The sequence below is a fragment of the Triticum urartu genome, chromosome 4A (genome assembly GCF_056163025.1).
Source record: "Triticum urartu cultivar PI428250 chromosome 4A, HENAU_Tu73, whole genome shotgun sequence".
Taxonomy (NCBI): Eukaryota; Viridiplantae; Streptophyta; class Magnoliopsida; order Poales; family Poaceae; genus Triticum; species Triticum urartu.
Window position 1 is genome coordinate 398,492,886 of NC_141876.1, and position 20,810 is coordinate 398,513,695.

The 20,810-nt window shown below is 44.0% G+C and overlaps 2 protein-coding genes across 4 annotated transcripts; one reads left to right on the forward strand and one right to left on the reverse strand.

Annotated features, from left to right (window-relative positions):
* Window positions 1–5,321, forward strand: LOC125530839 (Mitochondrial ATP synthase D chain-related protein). Of its 2 annotated transcripts, none has more exons than XM_048695259.2 (10): window positions 1–237; window positions 814–1,285; window positions 1,574–1,636; window positions 1,882–1,944; window positions 2,096–2,158; window positions 2,621–2,683; window positions 2,802–2,861; window positions 3,192–3,329; window positions 3,520–3,609; window positions 3,810–5,321. In XM_048695259.2, exons 2-10 carry the CDS (start codon window positions 854–856, stop codon window positions 4,194–4,196), a joined length of 1,359 nt encoding a protein of 452 aa, XP_048551216.2. In that variant the 5' UTR covers window positions 1–237; window positions 814–853; the 3' UTR covers window positions 4,197–5,321. The 2 variants fall into 2 exon arrangements, with proteins under 2 accessions (XP_048551216.2, XP_048551215.2); XM_048695258.2 differs by having other exon boundaries at window positions 2–237; window positions 811–1,285.
* Window positions 5,322–12,027: 6,706 nt separating this feature from the next.
* Window positions 12,028–17,272, reverse strand: LOC125530838 (putative inactive receptor kinase At5g58300). Of its 2 annotated transcripts, none has more exons than XM_048695256.2 (3): window positions 17,055–17,272; window positions 13,187–14,541; window positions 12,028–12,872 (listed from the first exon to the last, which is right to left on the reverse strand). In XM_048695256.2, exons 2-3 carry the CDS (start codon window positions 14,463–14,465, stop codon window positions 12,238–12,240), a joined length of 1,914 nt encoding a protein of 637 aa, XP_048551213.1. In that variant the 5' UTR covers window positions 14,466–14,541; window positions 17,055–17,272; the 3' UTR covers window positions 12,028–12,237. The 2 variants fall into 2 exon arrangements, with proteins under 2 accessions (XP_048551213.1, XP_048551214.1); XM_048695257.2 differs by lacking the exon at window positions 17,055–17,272 and adding an exon at window positions 14,723–15,008.
* Between the last annotated feature and the right edge of the window lie 3,538 nt (window positions 17,273–20,810).

A 20,810-nucleotide genomic window follows, 5' to 3' on the forward strand; every position in this document is an offset into this window, starting at 1 on the left:
AGGAAGAATGGAAGTTTCGGCGAGAAAAATAGATAGAACGTGCGCGCAGGCTCGCGCAGCGACAAGCCACCGACCATTCCGCCCTAGCCGTCCTCCCTCCCTCCCTCCTACGAAGATCTCTTTCCAATTAAACAAACGCTCCCCCAAAAATCCACCTTCCCACCAGTTAACCCATCGCCCTCCTCCAGATCCCAACCTCCCTAATCCGTGGCCAGCAGAAGCGGCGGCGTTTCTAGGGTTAGTACCACCGGGCCGTTGTTATTTCCTTATCTTAATCCTCCGCCGTGTCCCCTTGAAATTTATATTCGAACTCGTCATCAAGTTATTAGTACAAAAAATGATCTTGTGTTTCCCTTTGGTCGAAGTTAGATGCCTTGCGCAGAACCACCTCCGGGGTCGCCGGCTGTGTGTTGTGCCGGCATTTGTTAGTAGAAACTCTTGTTATGTACTCCGTTCGAATCCGTTGCTTACATATAGACACACGCATGGGCATAGGCGCGTAGTGGCTGAAATCACAAGCTGAGATTATTATTTTGGTCGTAATATCCGGCCTTGTGTTGCCGTTGGTTGAATGAAGTGTGAGGTTTCCTTTCTTGTGGCGTTCAAGAATCAAGATAGGGATACGAGTTGGTTACCGAAATGACTAAATTGTATGGTTTATGGCAGGAAGATAAAAATATTACGCACATAATCTGTTTTTATTTTTCACCAATAGAGTGCCATGGAACTTAGGATACTCAATCTATCTGATAAAAAGGTCTGTTCAACAAATTAGCTGAAAGTTCATTTTGTTCGTTGTCGCCATGCTAGTAGATACAGATAGTAATTTAAGGGCTAAGCTGCAAACCAAGAGATGGACAGCAAAAAGAAGAGGAACAGGAAGAAGAAGGGAAACCAAGGGAAGAATACTGGTGATGCGGTGACCAATGCCGATGAAGCTGTTCCTCACAGCCACAATGATGATTTGGCTCCAAAAGAAAATTATAGTGGTGCTGATGCAGATGATGCAGTGTCCAGTGTTGGAGATGCAGTGTCCAGTGTTGGAGAGGGAACACAGTACCAGAAACACGAGCAGACTCCGCATGCAAAGCAGAATGTTGCAAACGCTGATGAAACCATATCGTCGTCTGTTGGTGAGGTGATTCCATGCGACGAGAATCACGAACCTACCATGACACAGGAGAATCACAAGGCCAGTAATACAGTCTATGCAGATCAGATGAGCATTGGGATTTCAGATTCTACCATGGAACTTGGCAAGGACCGACTTTTTGAATCAAAGCTTGTAAGTTCTTCTGTAAAGCGTAACTGCACTATCAACGGCCTCTATCTTTTCAATTCAAGTTTGATATATCTTCACTGTGAACATCCCCTGATCATGCATACCTACCATCTAACCGTTCCTGTAAAGAAGAATGTTATCATTTCTGCAATATTGTTGCTAGATACCTGCTCTTTCATCAGTGAAAATTACTTGGATTTCTCAATTTGCACTTCCAGCTCCGCATTTGCACATTTGATTCTTTGTGCTGTTCATCCTTGTAAATACACTCATTGGTCATTGCCACCGCAGGATAAATTACACGATACAATAAAGCAATTGGAAGATGAGAAAGGTTTATGGCTTCAAAAAGTGGTATGTATGCATGCCCCTGTTTTTAACGTCGACATACATAACAGTATCATGTACTTTTTTGCGGGGAATATCATTTATTTGTTTAAGGGTAATAATTGAGGAAAGGGATTATGTATCAACAGATGCAAAGCCTGTTTGCTGTCTGCTTATTATCTGAACCAGACGGTCACTTCTGAACATGAAAAGACTATTTTGCACACTAGAAACATCTCATACAAAATACTCTTATATTTCTTTTCCTGCAGAACGAGATGGAGAGCGAACTTGAAAAGTTGCATAACAAAGTGGGTTATCATGCACAAAATGAGGTATGTTTTATGTGCTGGACGTAATCACCATTTGATTTGATCAATGCAGCTGGGAAATTATCTTACTCTCTCGAGTCTACTATTTATTTTCTTCCATGTAGCTAGGTGAAATGAATTGAATTTTCTTACCTCATATTGCCTTTTATTTTAGGTCATTTTGGAGGAAAAACTTAATAATCTACAGAATGGGTACGATATGCTGGTTAAAAAGGAGGTATTTGCTGTTCCTTCTACTTATTTGTTTCTTTGATGAGAAAGGTCTATGTGCCAGTCTTGTTGTATAGGAGGTCAAACTTTACCGATGAACTTTGGTTTGAGCTTAGGCTTTGACACTGGTAAAAACTAAAAGCAGTTTTAAAAATACAATGAAGTACCTTCCTTCCATTTTACAGGATGATCACCCCAAAATGACTGGATCATCTTTTTTAGCTTGTTAATTTAGTGCCAGGGGTTGCAAAGCCATGATATTTAGCTTGTTCACTCAATCGGTAGTTTAGTTCTATTAATGCAAGTGATGAATCAAAATCACTAGATATGTCGTTGGGATGAGATGTCTTTGGGTCGTCCCAAGCAGCTCAAACTTCATGTATGGAGCAAATCACTAATCAGGCTTGATTTATTTAAAGTTGCTGAAACAGTAACACCAATATAATATTTATTTCGCAATTTCACGTAGGAAGTTTTGGATAACAAAGTCAAGTGCGTAGAGGATGTCAATGGTGTCCTAACTCATCAGGAGGTAATGTTCAGAGGGATTACTTATCACTACTTTCTCTTCGCGTTTTTTATGCCTTCGGGGACTTGTATCATTTTTCTTTTTAACTGTTTTGGGTTGACATGCTGCTTATTTTCTTCAGACTTCTCTTAAAGAAAGATTAAGTTTGCTGGAGGAAACCAATAAAGCATTACAGGAGCAGGTAAGAATTACACCGTCTGTTTCCAACTGTTTATTTTTCTTCATTGTAGCTGGTTGAGAAAAATGAATCCTTAGTGAAATGCTAATATCGCAATATGTATCCTATGGGCAAGCATTAGTTGTTTTTTTCTAAAAGGAGATACAGCATACGTACTTTGGTTCTGCGGAGTAGTTGTTTATACTTAATAAACCTAAAAAAAGTGTCTAATAGTTCATATGTTGGTATATGAATCTGTCAGATCTGGACCTTCAATTGTTCGGTTTTCATATGTAGCATGTGCACATTTACTTATATATTCTGATATTACTATTTAATAACAAAGCCTGGCAGGTGAAGGTATTGGATGAAACTTCAAAAAGTACTGTTGAGGAAAATCAGCGGTTGGTGGTAAGTGTGGATGAATTGGAGTCAAGATTACAAACCCTTGAAGCAAAGATTGCACTTACTGAAGCCTCCATTACTAAAGAGGTAAGTTTGTCCAGAACATCGCTCTATTGATTCTTATGTTTATACCCATTTGATTTCTACCAACCTACAACTGAATATTTGATCTCCAATGAAATTGCCTGGTCAGAAATACGTATTATTTATTACCTCTTTGTAATAAATTCTTAGCATCCAGACTATTCTATAAAACTGATTTTTTTTTATGATGCAGGTTCCTGAAAATGAGGTGATGAATCAAACAGATCTGTCCGGTTCATTTCTCCATAAGCAGACCACTGATTTTACGACCGTGATCAGTAAAGTAAGTATGTTACTATGCGAATGTTTGTCCATTTCCGTAAGGATGTTACTGTACCCAAAAATTATCTATGTACGTAGTTCATTTACATGAATATCCATTCTGGGTGGTTACAGTTCAGTTCCCCACTTGTTGGGAATGTGATTTCCTTACATGTCGCAATGATTCATAATTGCTTAAATGCAATGTTTCCCTGTGTGCAGGGTCACGAACTTGCTGCTGATAGAGGTCTGAACAGTTCGCTGGCAGTTACTTCGGACAATATCTACAGTCATGTCAGCAACATTCCTGTTGGTGCCTATTCTAGTGATCATGCAGATGAAACTTCGGTGTACGTTGCAGAAGCAACGAGCAGCAATGGTGCTGGCCAGAGCCTCATGAACGCAAATGCATGCCAAGGATTTGATGAACCAAGAACAAGTGGTGAAATCGTGCCGGTTCCGTTGGATGATGTACTGATTCATGAAGATGATCCACAGACAGCTGAGGAGGTTCCATTCACTGATGCCCCCATTGTTGGCGCACCCTTCCGGTTGATCTCGTTTGTTGCTAGGTATGTCAGTGGTGCAGACTTGGTGAACCAAAAGTAACTCTACATCTGCCCATCGGGCTGCTCGAGATCTGTGTGCTGGAAAGAGGAGTCCTGTTTTTTGTTGCACTGACATAGTTTTCAGTAAGCTTTTGGAACTTCTTCGTAACATTAAGATGGTGGCGAATGTGTTGGACGGGTGCATTGGATTCTGCAGAGATATGGACGCTATGGTGATTTGTGGCGGTGCTTGCTGCCGATAGATTTTTTCCTCCCCTGTAATTTTATCAGGGGCGTGAGAAGTTATTGTTCCGGATTTATACAAGAGGGCTTTGTCTGACCATGTGAGAAGCTGTACTGGCCAGATTTATATTATAGTAACATCTGAAATGTTGGTATGCCTTGTATTCTCTGAGTTCTGGTATGTGGGTGATACGGCCACCTTGATTGGTTATTACTCCCTCCGTTCCGTTCTAAGTGTTAAGGGTGCGTTTGGTTGCAGTCATCAACCGGAATGTCATGGGTCGGACCCGTTCCTAGCCCCGTCTGGTGTTTGGTAGGAGTATAGAGCTGGAACGGTAACCGACTGGTTCCCACGAACCGAATATTTCTGTCAGATGCGGAAGGCGCTCATACCTCCAAATCGAGCGGACCACATGGAACCGGTCGTTATCCTCGCACTCCCGCAACTCTATCGCCTCTCCCTCTCTCGACACGAGCGGCGGCGGGTAGCAATAGGCGGCGTTGGAGGGAGGAGAGCAACGGCGGGCACCGAGAGACGGCGCTGGATGGAGGCGAGCGACGGCGGGCACCGAGAGACGGCGGCTAATGGAGGCGGGCGGCGGCGTAGATCCGTACCAGAGTGCACGAGCAGCTCCTGCACGGCCTCATGCATCACGAGACGGCCGCGCTGGATGGCCGCGAGCGACGGCGTTGATCTGTAGTACGCGCAGCTGTGCGGCCTCGTGCACCGCTAGGCGCGGTCTTCGCGCCCAGGTGTCTCCAGTCCTGTGCCGGCGCCCAGCGAGCCCAACCAGTGCGCCGGCGATTGGGGCTAAGCCCTGTACTGTTGAGCTCCCCATCCAATTCAGTCTTTGTCTTGTCGAGATCAGCCATTTGACTGAAACCGGCTGTTTTTGGTGTTCTGAAATCTGATTCAGTGTATGCACTGCTCTTTTTTAATTCAGCTTAATCTTGCCCATATGTGTGTGCCAATGCATCCAGTGGTTTTTGATTGACTGAAATCCAGTTCAAAGTTTAATATATTCTACATAATCACAAGCAGACAAGTGTAGGGATGAACAAATCCATTTCATCACATATCTGAAACCAAACACTAAAACATAACTGTTCCATTCCTCAGATTTGCATTAACCAAACACAAGGATGGAACCGACCCATTCTATTAGAACGGAATCATGACATTTCATTTCACTTCGTTTCTGAACCAAACACACCCTAAGTGTCGCTGATGTAGACAAGACACTTATAATATGGTGCTATACTTGTATTACTCTAAAATCACAAATATAAAATGTTTTGGATATTTTAATATATACGACATACAGACTACAATGAGTGAACAAACACACAAATAGGTTAGAACATATATTTTGCCAAAAAAAAAGGTTAGAACATATATTTTTTCTAATGAGAACCGAACCTCGTTATGAGATCCGATCCGTTGTTGTGGCCCGACCTTTTACGGTACTCCACCTTCAGTAACAGTAACCTCTCGCCCGCGCACGCGATGCACACGAAGTAGAGGGTTTGAACCTTGCGGCTCAGCACGAGAGAAACAATCTGGACGACGGCACCTCACGCGCAAAACAATTTCCTCACAGAAATCGCAACAAAGAGGTTTTCTAAAGCTACCTCAAAAACTTGATACGGGTGTCTACCCCTGAAAACACATCTGTCTATTTCATATCAAAATATAACCTCAGTTTTACATGGTCGCACCTTTGGCCTTTATAGGCTGCACACACGCACAAAAAAAACATAAAAGGAAACTCTAAACCGAACCTGAAACTTCTCCCGAGACCCACAAGGTTACATGCCTTATTTTTAGCATGCAATCTGTTACAAGGAATATCTAATTCTAAATATGCTTGGACTATAATTTGGTGCGCCATTATTTCCTTTAATTGTTCTGGTGGACGCCATTCGACTTCCTTCAAACATAGCAGACTCCACACGCTCCACGGCACGTTTGCACTTGCGTGATATTTGTGCGGCTGAAACAAGAATATAAATCCTAGTACCTTGATTCTTCCTTTAACTCCTTCCATATCTTCAATTAAATAGCCATAATTCTTGGTTGCATACACGGAATGGATTTTGCCTCCTACAATTAAAACAGAATAGCATTCTATGCTGGCTTTCATCTCATATTTCTCTCTCTTTATTTCTTGCACCATTGTACGCATGTCAAATTCTGAAATAAATCTTATCTGGTTCTGAGCTTGGACTTGTTTCTTCTTTCGGCCTATATTAATTCTGTCCGATGCATCAACGTGCATGCAAGTATTAGCTAGTGTATGCTCATCTTCATTACTTGGCCGTAGATACTCCAATGTAGATGCATCGTACTTTCGGACAACACCGGCTTCAGATGAAACATCGATGACCTTACTGTTTTTATTACGAAGGGTCGTATCATCATCTCCCCCTTGAATTGAAACCGTCCTCCGTTTCGAGTCAATTTCTTCAACAATATTTTTATTTGCAGACTGGACGACCACCGTAAAATTTTCGGTAACTTTGACCCTCTTCTTTTCTACTTCTGATGCGGCATGAGCAATATCTCGCTTCTGACGATCCGCCCTATACTAATTAAATGTGCATGAGTCAAGCGGTACATACTGTCCTCCATGAGCAAAAGAAAATTCTCCCACTGAATGATATGTTAATTGTCTTTTATCCGTCCATGGTTTTCCTAGCATTATTGAACATGTATGCATGTGCATAGGAAGAACATCACACAAGACCAGATCACCATATCCGCATAAACTGATCTGTACCTCGACGCGATGCATAATCTTGACAAACTTGTCCTTCCACCAAAGCTCATATGGTTCTAGATGTTCAATCAACGGCAGGTTCAAAGCATCAACCATAGTCCGACTCATCAAATTCATCCCAGAATAGCAATTCATCAAAGTTGAACAACTCGCCGGCCCTACACGCACACGCGTAAAGCATTGGTACCACGGCAAGGCACGCAATGGATCCTTCTCCGCCGACATCATCAATTGCGAGCTACAATCTTTCCTCATGATAAAAAAAATCCAATAGAACTCGAAGAAAAATATTGTACCGTAAATAACCTTGCTCTGAATACCACCTGATGAGAACCGAACCTCGTTGTGAGATTCGATCCGTTGTTATGGCCCGACCTTTCACGGTACTCCACCTTCAGTAACAGTAACCTCTCGCCCGCGCACGCGATGCACACGAAGTAGAGGGTTTGAACCTTGCGGCTCAGCACGAGAGAAACAATCTGGACGACGGCACCTCACGCGCAAAACAATTTCCTCACAGAAATCGCAACAAAGAGGTTTTCTAAAGCTACCTCAAAAACTTGATACGGGTGTCTACCCCTGAAAACACATCTGTCTATTTCATATCAAAATATAACCTCAGTTTTACATGGTCGCACCTTTGGCCTTTATAGGCTGCACACACGCACAAAAAAAACATAAAAGGAAACTCTAAACCGAACCTGAAACTTCTCCCGAGACCCACAAGGTTACATGCCTTATTTTTAGCATGCAATCTGTTACAAGGAATATCTAATTCTAAATATGCTTGGACTATAATTTGGTGCGCCATTATTTCCTTTAATTGTTCTGGTGGACCCCATTCGACTTCCTTCAAACATAGCAGACTCCACACGCTCCACGGCATGTTTGCACTTGCGTGATATTTGTGCGGCTGAAACAAGAACATAAATCCTAGTACCTTGATTCTTCCTTTAACTCCTTTCATATCTCCAATTAAATAGCCATAATTCTTGGTTGCATGCACGGAATGGATTTTGCCTCCTACAATTAAAACAGAATAGCATTCTATGTTGGCTTTCATCTCATATTTCTCTCTCTTTATTTCTTGCACCATTGTACGCATGTCAAATTCTGAAATAAATCTTATCTGGTTCTGAGCTAGGACTTGTTTCTTCTTTCGGCCTATATTAATTCTGTCCGATGCATCAACGTGCATGCAAGTATTAGCTAGTGTATGCTCATCTTCATTACTTGGCCGTAGATACTCCAGTGTAGATGCATCGTACTTTCGGACAACACCGGCTTCAGATGAAACATCGATGACCTTACTGTTTTTATTACGAAGGGTCGTATCATCATCTCCCCCTTGAATCGAATCCGTCCTCCGTTTCGAGTCAATTTCTTCAACAATATTTTTATTTGCAGACTGGACGACCACCGTAAAATTTTCGGTAACTTTGACCCTCTTCTTTTCTACTTCTGATGCGGCATGAGCAATATCTCGCTTCTGACGATCCGCCCTATACTGATTAAATGTGCATGAGTCAAGCGGTACATGCTGTCCTCCATGAGCAAAAGAAAATTCTCCCACCGAATGATATGTTAATTGTCTTTTATCCGTCCATGGTTTTCCTAGCATTATTGAACATGTATGCATGTGCATAGGAAGAACATCACACAAGACCAGATCACCATATCCGCATAAACTGATCTGTACCTCGACGCGATGCATAATCTTGACAAACTTGTCCTTCCACCAAAGCTCATATGGTTCTAGATGTTCAATCAACGGCAGGTTCAAAGCATCAACCATAGTCCGACTCATCAAATTCATCCCAGAATAGCAATTCATCAAAGTTGAACAACTCGCCGGCCCTACACGCACACGCGTAAAGCATTGGTACCACGGCAAGGCACGCAATGGATCCTTCTCCGCCGACATCATCAATTGCGAGCTACAATCTTTCCTCATGATAAAAAAAATCCAATAGAACTCGAAGAAAAATATTGTACCGTAAATAACCTTGCTCTGAATACCACCTGACGAGAACCGAACCTCGTTGTGAGATCCGATCCGTTGTTATGGCCCGACCTTTCACGGTACTCCACCTTCAGTAACAGTAACCTCTCGCCCGCGCACGCGATGCACACGAAGTAGAGGGTTTGAACCTTGCGGCTCAGCACGAGAGAAACAATCTGGACGACGGCACCTCACGCGGAAAACAATTTCCTCACAGAAATCGCAACAAAGAGGTTTTCTAAAGCTACCTCAAAAACTTGATACGGGTGTCTACCCCTGAAAACACATCTGTCTATTTCATATCAAAATATAACCTCAGTTTTACATGGTCGCACCTTTGGCCTTTATAGGCTGCACACACGCACAAAAAAAACATAAAAGGAAACTCTAAACCGAACCTGAAACTTCTCCCGAGACCCACAAGGTTACATGCCTTATTTTTAGCATGCAATCTGTTACAAGGAATATCTAATTCTAAATATGCTTGGACTATAATTTGGTGCGCCATTATTTCCTTTAATTGTTCTGGTGGACCCCATTCGACTTCCCTCAAACATAGCAGACTCCACACGCTCCACGGCACGTTTGCACTTGCGTGATATTTGTGCGGCTGAAACAAGAACATAAATCCTAGTACCTTGATTCTTCCTTTAACTCCTTCCATATCTCCAATTAAATAGCCATAATTCTTGGTTGCATGCACGGAATGGATTTTGCCTCCTACAATTAAAACAGAATAGCATTCTATGCTGGCTTTCATCTCATATTTCTCTCTCTTTATTTCTTGCACCATTGTACGCATGTCAAATTCTGAAATAAATCTTATCTGGTTCTGAGCTTGGACTTGTTTCTTCTTTCGGCCTATATTAATTCTGTCCGATGCATCAACGTGCATGCAAGTATTAGCTAGTGTATGCTCATCTTCATTACTTGGCCGTAGATACTCCAGTGTAGATGCATCGTACTTTCGGACAACACCGGCTTCAGATGAAACATCGATGACCTTACTGTTTTTATTACGAAGGGTCGTATCATCATCTCCCCCTTGAATCGAAACCGTCCTCCGTTTCGAGTCAATTTCTTCAACAATATTTTTATTTGCAGACTGGACGACCACCGTAAAATTTTCGGTAACTTTGACCCTCTTCTTTTCTACTTCTGATGCGGCATGAGCAATATCTCGCTTCTGACGATCTGCCCTATACTGATTAAATGTGCATGAGTCAAGCGGTACATGCTGTCCTCCATGAGCAAAAGAAAATTCTCCCACTGAATGATATGTTAATTGTCCTTTATCCGTCCATGGTTTTCCTAGCATTATCGAACATGTATGCATGTGCATAGGAAGAACATCACACAAGACCAGATCACCATATCCGCATAAACTGAACTGTACCTCGACGCGATGCATAATCTTGACAAACTTGTCCTTCCACCAAAGCTCATATGGTTCTAGATGTTCAATCAACGGCAGGTTCAAAGCATCAACCATAGTCCGACTCATCAAATTCATCCCAGAATAGCAATTCATCAAAGTTGAACAACTCGCCGGCCCTACACGCACACGCGTAAAGCATTGGTACCACGGCAAGGCACGCAATGGATCCTTCTCCGCCGACATCATCAATTGCGAGCTACAATCTTTCCTCATGATAAAAAAAATCCAATAGAACTCGAAGAATAATATTGTACCGTGAATAACCTTGCTCTGAATACCACCTGATGAGAACCGAACCTCGTTGGGAGATCCGATCCGTTGTTATGGCCCGACCTTTCACGGTACTCCACCTTCAGTAACAGTAACCTCTCGCCCGCGCATGCGATGCACACGAAGTAGAGGGTTTGAACCTTGCGGCTCAGCACGAGAGAAACAATCTGGACGACGGCACCTCACGCGCAAAACAATTTCCTCACAGAAATCGCAACAAAGAGGTTTTCTAAAGCTATCTCAAAAACTTGATACGGGTGTCTACCCCTAAAAACACATCTGTCTATTTCATATCAAAATATAACCTCAGTTTTACATGGTCGCACCTTTGGCCTTTATAGGCTGCACACACGCACAAAAAGAACATAAAAGGAAACTCTAAACCGAACCTGAAACTTCTCCCGAGACCCACAAGGTTACATGCCTTATTTTTAGCATGCAATCTGTTACAAGGAATATCTAATTCTAAATATGCTTGGACTATAATTTGATGTGCCATTATTTCCTTTAATTGTTCTGGTGGACCCCATCCAACTTCCTTCAAACATAGCAGACTCTACACGCTCCACGACACGTTTGCACTTGCGTGATATTTGTGCGGCTGAAACAAGGACATAAATCCTAGTACCTTGATTCTTTCTTTAACTCCTTCCATATCTCCAATTAAATAGCCATAATTCTTGGTTGCATGCACCGAATGGATTTTGCCTCCTACAATTAAAACAGAATAGCATTCTATGCTGGCTTTCATCTCATATTTTTCTCTCTTTATTTCTTGCACCATTGTATGCATGTCAAATTCTGAAATAAATCTTATCTGGTTCTAAGCTTGGACTTGTTTCTTTTTTCGGCCTATATTAATTCTGTACGATGCATCAACGTGCATGCAAGTATTAGCTAGTGTATGCTCATCTTCATTACTTGGCCGTAGATACTCCAGTGTAGATGCATCGTACTTTCGGACAACACCGGCTTCAGATGAAACATCGATGACCTTACTGTTTTTATTACGAAGGGTCGTATCATTTCCCCCCGCAAAAAAGAGAGAGAAAAGGTTAGAACATCTTATGTTTGTGACCGGAGGGAGTAGTTCTTCATCTATTGCTTGGGTGCGATCTTGTGAGGAGCGATGTGTGCGCATCTGCTACTTGCAAGCAGGTAGTAGAAGATAATCAATGTCGTCAACTGACACAACAATGTCTGATGCCCACGAGCAGAGGCAATGTATTAAGATTACATGTTAAAGAGACTACCAATTAACTTGCACGCATGGACTATTGGCACAGTTATAGGGATACAAGGCTTGTTCATGGAATACAAGCCAGTGCTTGAGCTGCTTCTGGACGAACAAGCCAGCCAGAGCCAGCATTTACGCCGATGGAGGGTTGGAGTCCCTGGGGTTTTCATTGGAAGAGGCGCGGCTCTCGGAAGCGGTGAACTGCCGGAGGTCCTCGATCATCCTGATCACCTCTGCCATCGTGGGGCGCCGGTCCGGGGACCGCGACGTGCAGGCCATGGCCAGCTGCAGCATCTGCACCAGCTCATCCTCGATGTTGTGGTACTTCATCAGCGTGACGTCGAACACCTCGGCGGTCCACTCCTCCCGGACCACGGAATGCACCCACCTGGGCAGGTCGATCACGTCCTCCTGCCCCTGCGACTGGAGGGGGGCCTTTCCGGTCAGCATCTCCATGAGGAGCACGCCGAAGCTGTAGACGTCCGACTTGTGGGTGAATTTCCTGGATTCATAGGTCTCTGGGGCGCGGTAGCCGACCACCACCCGGGAGGTGTTGATCGGGAGGCTCATCAGAGTGCTCATCCCGTAGTCTGAGACATGAGGGTTGTGGTCTTGATCCAGGAGCACGTTGGTGGACTTGATGTTGCCATGAGCAAGCTTGGGGCCTCCTTCTGCATGGATGTGTGCAATGCCCTGTGCTGTTCCAAGTATGATCTTCATCCTCGTATTCCAGTCCAATGGGGTCTTCTCCACAAGGCCCTTAATACCTGTTCATCACCACTTTAATCAGAACATGAACATTGCCACACCATCTACAGAAAGGCTATTTTTTTTTCTTGTTTCTGCTAAACAATTAGAGCCATTTTCAGTGTGTGGGTAATCAACAATGTCCTCTTAACAGAATTAGAAAGTGAAGTTCATGAATGTGTATATTCTACATATCATAGCTTGCTATCTGCATGGTCATTTTGTGCATGTAAGTTTTGCTAGCTCAGGGATGATAGGCATGTTTGTCTTATGCTAACAAAACAATGGATCTTTAGGCAAACAAATTATGCAGGGGTGAAAGGCATTAGCGTACCGTGTAGCATGGCTGAAAAGCTTCCAGTAGTAACAAATTCATAAACCACAAGCTTTTCATCCTTTGAGTAGTAGTAAGCACGCAGAGGCACGAGGTTTGCATGTTTGCCTACCCTTCCGATAAGCTCCATCTGCTGCTCAAATTCTTTCTTCCCTGCCACAACATCCTTGAGCCTCTTGACAACTACTATAGTGCCATCCTCGAGTAAAGCTTTGTAGGCGGTTCCATAGCTCCCCTTGCCAAGGACTTCTGCGGAAGCTCTCAGTAAGTCTTCCAAGTCAAAGTTGTAACTGCATCCCTCCAAGAAAACCAACTTGTTCTTGGCAGCCATTTGGACACCACTGCTCACATCCGCTTTATGCTTGTCAATCCTTGCACCATCGGCTCCCTTGCTCTTGTAACCAGCTCCCGCTTCTTTCCTATCCTTCCTCTTTGAAAAGCACACGGTGAAAACAACAGCAGCTAGCAGAAACACAGCAAAGCCTCCAACAGCAGCCGCAATGATAAATCCAGTAGCCACTTTCTTTCCATGTCGTGGCAATGTTTGCGACGGTGGTAATGAGGGTGTCGGCGAAGGAAGAACAGAACATTCAGCTAGAGGAGGCCCACACAGTCCAGGATTCCCCAGGAATGAACTATTTGAGAATACTTGGAGGAAGGGAGGAATTGAGCCATTCAGCTCATTATTGCTCAAATTTAATTGTCTTAAGCTTGGAAGCTTGAGATCAGGAATAGGTCCAGACAAAGAATTTTCTGCTAAATTCAGGATAGATAACTGAGTAAGATTTTGCAAGCTTGTAGGCATTTGCCCTGTAAAGGAGTTGTAGGAAAGGTCAAGGGTGATGAGGCCTGGAGAAACAAAGGAAGGCAAATCTCCTGACAGTTCATTATGCTGAAGAAATATGGAACGTAAAGAAGGGAGTGAGATGACATCAGAAGGAATGCTTCCGCTCAACCGATTAGACCTCAGGCTTAACACCTGAAGGGAGACAAGCTTGCCAAGAGTATTTGGAGGAATTGCACCAATCAGCCCAGCAGCTGGTACCCTAAGGGCAAATACATGTGACCGATCCTCTGCGCATGTTACACCATGCCATGAGCACAGCGAGATGTTTTGATCCCAGTTGAGCTTCTTGCCATGGTAGACTGCGGAGGAAAAAGCAAGGAGAGCTTGCTTCTCAGAGGCTATGTCTGCTGTAGCCAATGAGATGAATAGTGATAGGAGCAGGTGCAGACAGAGCAATGGAAGCAAAGAGCCTCTAAGATTTAGATAACCCATTAGAGAATATCTCGGAGTCAACTTGACTAAATGAGCAACAACTTCATCTGTTTACGCCAATGTAATAATGAAACAGCTGCAATGAAAATGAAGATTTTAGTGCTAAAATATGATAAACTGAAAGAACAACTTCAAACATAAATCTATTTGCCTTTAACTCGTTATAAAACTGCAAGCAATAACATGAGATATGTGGGTGTGCACGCGGAGTGTGGGAGGAAACACAGTTCCTTGTGCCAGTGTGTAGATGCGCGCACCTGTGGAAGACATAATGAGGACTAAGGAAGAACAAACACAAAGGCAAAGCCCCACGCGGTCATGCCATGAAAGACCAAAGCACTATCAAAGGGAAAATATTCCTACTGGAGCCTGACAATTTTATAAACTTGTGTTTGAAGCTAGTGCAGCTTGCTTCTCTTTTTAAAAGGAAGTCAAATAAAACGGAGGAAACCGAAGAGTGTGAATGATCAGAAATTGTGCATGGGAAGCCTCTAGGCTGGTTTTGCAACCAAGCCCTTTACTGAGCCTTCTTATTCACTACGGAGATGATTCCCTATGCTCCTGAAGCATTGTCAAATCATAGGATAACAAATGCATAACAGCTAATCAACACCAGGGACAGGAATTATGCATCCAAAGAACGGCGCTCATTTAAAGGCAATACAAGCATGAGATAAAAAGTTGCACAAGAAAGTAACTAAAAGTAAAAATAAAACATAGTGGTAGGGTCGAGATGCAATGATGTAAAAGACGGAAGGCATCAATAAAGCAGAGAAAGGGGACGCAAGAAGGAAACTAAAGCTCATCAATACTGGTCTCCAAGATGAGCACATCATATCACACACAACTTTCTTGAATGGAACACCAAAGTACGATTACCACAAACCAAATATAGTCTAGACACGAACGCTCGTTTCCAGCATCAGGAAACCACATCACGTGGCACTTTGTTAAAGTGGGCTCAGCTTAACTAAGACAGGCTAAGTATACTGTAGAGGACAGCACGCTTGAGCTCACTATCCAAGCAGTCAGATCTTACATGATTGCAGCAGCCTTACCGCCAGTTTTGAGCTAATCCATTGGCAAGTGAAATCAGCACACATGATGTTCATTCGTTTTTTTCAGGATAACAAGCCCAGTATGCAAGGTAATTGCCAATATAAAAAGCTGCTGCCTGATCAGAGAATCCAACTAAACTAAATAAAGGTTAAAGGAGAAGTGACACAGATAAAGGCAAATCTGAACCAGACTAGCCTAACTATGTGAAGTCGGGAAGCTAGGGCAGTGGCAAGGAGATGCTTAGTGTGTGGAAGAAGATCCAGAGTGAGATTTGCACATGCAATTGGACCCCAGGGTTGCTGCAGCATTGTTTACTCACTCCAAGATGTAGGTTAGCGTGCAACTGTTTACTGAGTACCAAGTTAAATGTGTCGTATTTTTAATTTCATGGAACAATCGAGTACTGGCCGGTCCTCCAAAACCACTGCTGAGGACATGATTTTTCAAGGGTTCAGAGTTGACGCATTTGCAGCCCTTAAAAGCTCATCAAAACCAGTGTCGCCGTGTGTAATATTGCTTTGTTTTTCTAGACGTTTTAGCGAATTGTTAGAGCAGTAGAAGTGTGGCTTTTCCTTTAAAGCAAAAGAAAAAAATGCTGTACTGTGCAGTACTAGTGTACTACTAAAAGGCTTCATGGCATAGATGCTTTACTGCTAGTGCTAGATCTACACTATTCCACCAGGACAAAAAACAAGAAATGTACGTAACACATAGATTAAAACACATAGTCTATTTTTTTCTCCAAAAAGGGGGTTAAACCCCCGGCTTCTGCATCATTGTGAACATGGTCCATTTTTTTGTCTATTACTCCCTCCGTTCCTAAATGTAAGTCTTTGAAGAGAATTCACCATGGACCACGTACACAGCAAAATGAGTGAATCTACACTCTAAAATGCATCTATATACATCCATATGTGGTCCATAGTGAAATCTTTACAAAGACTTATATTTAGGAACGGAGGGAGTACTAGTCTGTAGAACAAATGTATAGCTAACAAATACGTTGAATTTGTATGGCCTCCTTCTTTTCAGCTTATAAGGGCAGTATTTTCTTGTGCAGAGCAAATCTAGCGTTTGGTATTCCTGTTGCCGGCAAGCGGCAGACTCATTATTTACTGGAAACTGTTGGTTATCCTGGTTCCTGGTTGCAGCCACACTGGTTGGGTCTTGCCAAAAAACAAAAAAACCTTGAAAGGGTAGTAATCGACTGTACTACAAGCATAGAGTAGTTTAATTAGTGCACCCGCAAAAAAATCGTTTAATTAGTGAGAACCAGGGTGTTGCGGGATAATAGTGGACGGGTAACAACTAGAAACGGGAATTGAGGAGCGTCTGGCTGAGAAAACCGGCCATAGAGGCGCACATAAGTCACAATTACTTGTAGTAACTGAAAGGATTGCAGGAGAAACCAAACCAAAAAGTCTAGAAAACAAGCATCTTCCTCCGTGTCCGTGGAACTGAACATGAACGAGGCACGCGCAGAGAAGAAGAAAATGAGGGAAATGCAGGGGCCCAAGAGCGGTGCGGTACCTGGAGCGCGCGCGGCGGAAGGGGTCCTCGTCCGGTGTAGAGATGGCCAGAGTATACGCGACGGCGAAGGCGGCGGCGGCGGTGGTGCCGGTGCGAGTCGAGAGCAGAGCAGAGGTGATGGAGAGAGGACGGAGCGTTTAAAACGAGGAGGAGCGCTGCCTGGCTGCCTGCCTGACACTAGGCTTGGGCCGGCCCGTATGGAGTGGAGCCGCAATAACTTTTTGCGCAGCGGCACGCTCTTCTCGCTGCCTATGCGCTTTTACCGTCGTGCCCCACCACCTGCACTGCACATGTCCCACCCAGCTGGTCAAAACCCGGACTGTAACCGCTGCACGGCACTAGTCCGCTCACCAGTTTTTTTCTTTTTTGAATTGGTTTCCCTTGTCTTTCTTCCGCGCCAGCTTAGCCATACTAGTACGTATTTTGTTTGTTATATGGTGCGAATCTCGTGAGGTCTCCCTCCACCACCTGTCGCTGCCACGAACAACAGGCAGTAGCCAGGTTCAGTTTTAGTTTTTTTTTTCACTAAGATTTTGCACCACCTCGTTTCAAAGCTTAAAAGCCGCGAGGGAGAAAGAAAGGATAAAGGACCGGAGGAGTGGCATACTAGTACGTATTTTGTTTGTTATATGGTGCGAATCTCGTGAGGTCTCCCTCCACCACCTATCGCTGCCACGAACAACAGGTAGTAGCCAGGTTCAGTTTTAGTTTTTTTTTTCACTAAGATTTTGCACCACCTCGTTTCAAAGCTTAAAAGCCGCGAGGGAGAAAGAAAGGATAAAGGACCGGAGGAGTGCCATATTAGTACGTATTTTGTTTGTTATATGGTGCGAATCTCGTGAGGTCTCCCTCCACCACCTATCGCTGCCACGAACAACAGGTAGTAGCCAGGTTCAGTTTTAGTTTTTTTTTTCACTAAGATTTTGCACCACCTCGTTTCAAAGCTTAAAAGCCGCGAGGGAGAAAGAAAGGATAAAGGACCGGAGGAGTGCCAAGTGCAGCGCCGGACCAGTCCAGCGAGTCCAGACATCCCACATCATCTATAGTAAATTGCAGGAGACAGACTTCAATGATGGATGACCCATCTAACTTTTTGTTGTGAGACTCAAAAAGAAAAAAATCTAACTTTTTTGGGCTGCGCCAATTTTTTTTGGAAAAAGAGGATGTACCCTGGCCTCTGCATCTGGGCGATGCATTTAGCCATATTATTAATTATTCACAAAGACCATAAATGTGATACATCAATAAGCCTGAAGCCACCATCTTGGCAACGCTGTTGCTACTCTTATCCCCTTGATGAACGCGTGTCGAATGTCCGGGCCTAATACCAAACAGACATCGTACCAAAGCCTAACATTTAAAGCCGTGTGTCCCATCAAAGCCACTACCTGGATTGGGTCCCACACCGGTCTGGCACACTCCTATTGAGCACTACACGCTGCAAGGGCCGACACTTCCATCTTCACTCGGGTTATCCTCAGAGCAGAACTGATGCATCGACTTTGCCAGGCCTCTCTGCCATCAACGCCATCATGACGCCAGACAGTTTCATCCTCCTGCGCGAGTACATCTCCAACGCGCCCAACGCCGAACCTCCGCGGCGCCATGCCGTCGGGATCCGCCGTTGGCCTTGCGGTAGATGTAACACCGCTCCACCTCTTATCCCCTCCAGCCATCACGTGCTCCAAAACGATGCCCCCCTGGAGGGACAACGACATCGAAGGTGCCATTAAGGATGGCAATTTTACCCATGGACATGGATATCCTACCCGAATGGATAGGGTTTGGATATGCTTTTGTGTCCATGGGTGGCGCCCAAACCCGACCCGATTGTTTGCTTGTAGGGCATGGATATAATCTTGTACCCATGGGTATACCCAAACCCGACCTGATAGTATAACTTAATGAGCAAAAATCTACTATCCCTACCCCACAATCACATGCCCCACTATAATTTTACACATTGTTATCTAAAAGATGCAAAATAAATTACACAATCCATGTCGTAAGTTTTATTAGTTGACATTCAATCCCCTCCGTAGAATACTCCAACGCCCCTTCCCTTATTGTTATCTCGTTGTTAAATGACTCATCATTCTGATCTGTTAGAAAAATACTAAATGAAGTTAGAATGTCAGTGAATGTTGATTTACCATAAGTTAATGTATACCATAAGTGAAGCCTAGCCTACCACAAGGTGAAGAATGGAAGAGCTTATGTTAACATTGTGTTATGTCTTATTTATATGTCTCGAGAGGACCCAATGGATATCCAGTGGGTATGGATATCCATCGGGTTTGGATATGGACACATTTTTTCATCCGTGGATTTTTTCATATGCGGGCAAAAAATGTCTTCATGGATATGGATATGGATTTGATATTGTGCAACCCGATCCAAACCCGACCCATTGCCATCGTTAGGTGCCATCATCGTCCAATCTAGTAGACCTAGATCTAGGGTTTCCCGCGGAGCATCACAAGTGGGGCGCCATGACCTACAACAACGATGCTCAAGAAGGGAACGACGTTATAGACGCCGCCATCGTCCGCCATGACCGTAGTCGGCGCGATTTTCACCGGAAATCACGGTCCCCCCGATCTCGCAGCTGACTGAAACTGTGCCGACCGCGGGATTTTCAGTCAGCTGCGAGATCGGGGGGACCGTGATGCTGCCGTGCCCCGGATGAACGCGACGCCACCGCCCAAGGACACCCGCCCGCGTCGAGTCCTCGTGCGAGGAGAAGATAGGCCCCCCCCCCGCCGCCAGCACCTACTGGGCTTTGCCCGGCGGCGCGGACCGACGGCAGCGAGGGGAGAAGAGGGGCGGGGGACCTGAGGCGCCGGCGGCTAGGGTTGCCCCCTCGGTCGCTCGCGGGGGAGCGACGCGAGAGGGCTACGAGGGGCGATTCATGCGCCAAACTGTTGACTACTTTTGTTTTCTTATTTATTATAAACACCATAATTTATATAATTTTTTTGGCAATGTACATCAGTTTGAGTGACAAGTAATATAGTTCGGATGGAGGACAAAAGATAGTTACATCAAAATCATACTAACAGTCTTCTTCCTTCGCTTGCTCGTAGTTCGCCAAAGATTAAAAAAGTACACTTAACAGACAATAAGGGATAGGGACGCCTGCAAATGCACTCACTGTACAAAGCTCTAAAGACCGCAACAGACACTCGCCGTGAACAATGAGATCTAGCGCCCCTGAAGGAACATCGGTTGTGGCAACACCCATAGTGCCAACTTGCAATCCTTCACCATGAGCCCATAGGGATGTAGAAATCGGATATTGCCACAGAACAAAACAAATGAAGAGGTTGAAGGCGTCATGCCAATAAGAAGCCAATTGCTTTTCTTGATAGACACCCCAACTGTCAAGCTCCGAAGGTAATTAACAAATCTGAAGAGCCTAAAGAGACCTTATTCTAACGTGTCATCACCAATGTCACTATGAAAACAAAAACAAAAGGAAAAATAGGACCAAATTAAAAAGTTATGAAGAGGATGAGCCCCCACTCCTCTAGTTGCAATCGTGGTCACCGGACAAAAGAGAGGAGATGAGCCGAGATGGCGGCATGAGAGGAACCCTAGGCAACAGTGATCTTTGTCTAGCAAGGGAGTGTCTGGGTATGGGGGCGTTGCTACATCATTTTTCTGTACTTCTGTTGATTGAATCCATTGCTCACATTGCATGCTTTCTCTTCTTCTATGAACTATTTTTTTTGCAAAATTAATTTGTATTACTCA

Bases quoted from the DNA above. Each gene is read 5' to 3' on its own strand.
- LOC125530839 (XM_048695259.2), top strand. From the start codon at position 854: ATGGACAGCAAAAAGAAGAGGAACAGGAAGAAGAAGGGAAACCAAGGG. The intron at 2,159-2,620 runs GTATTTGCTGTT...AATTTCACGTAG, and splicing joins ATATGCTGGTTAAAAAGGAG to GAAGTTTTGGATAACAAAGT. The intron at 2,862-3,191 runs GTAAGAATTACA...AAAGCCTGGCAG, and splicing joins ATAAAGCATTACAGGAGCAG to GTGAAGGTATTGGATGAAAC.
- LOC125530838 (XM_048695256.2), bottom strand. From the start codon at position 14,465: ATGGGTTATCTAAATCTTAGAGGCTCTTTGCTTCCATTGCTCTGTCTG. The intron at 12,873-13,186 runs GTACGCTAATGC...GGTGATGAACAG, and splicing joins CTTTTCAGCCATGCTACACG to GTATTAAGGGCCTTGTGGAG.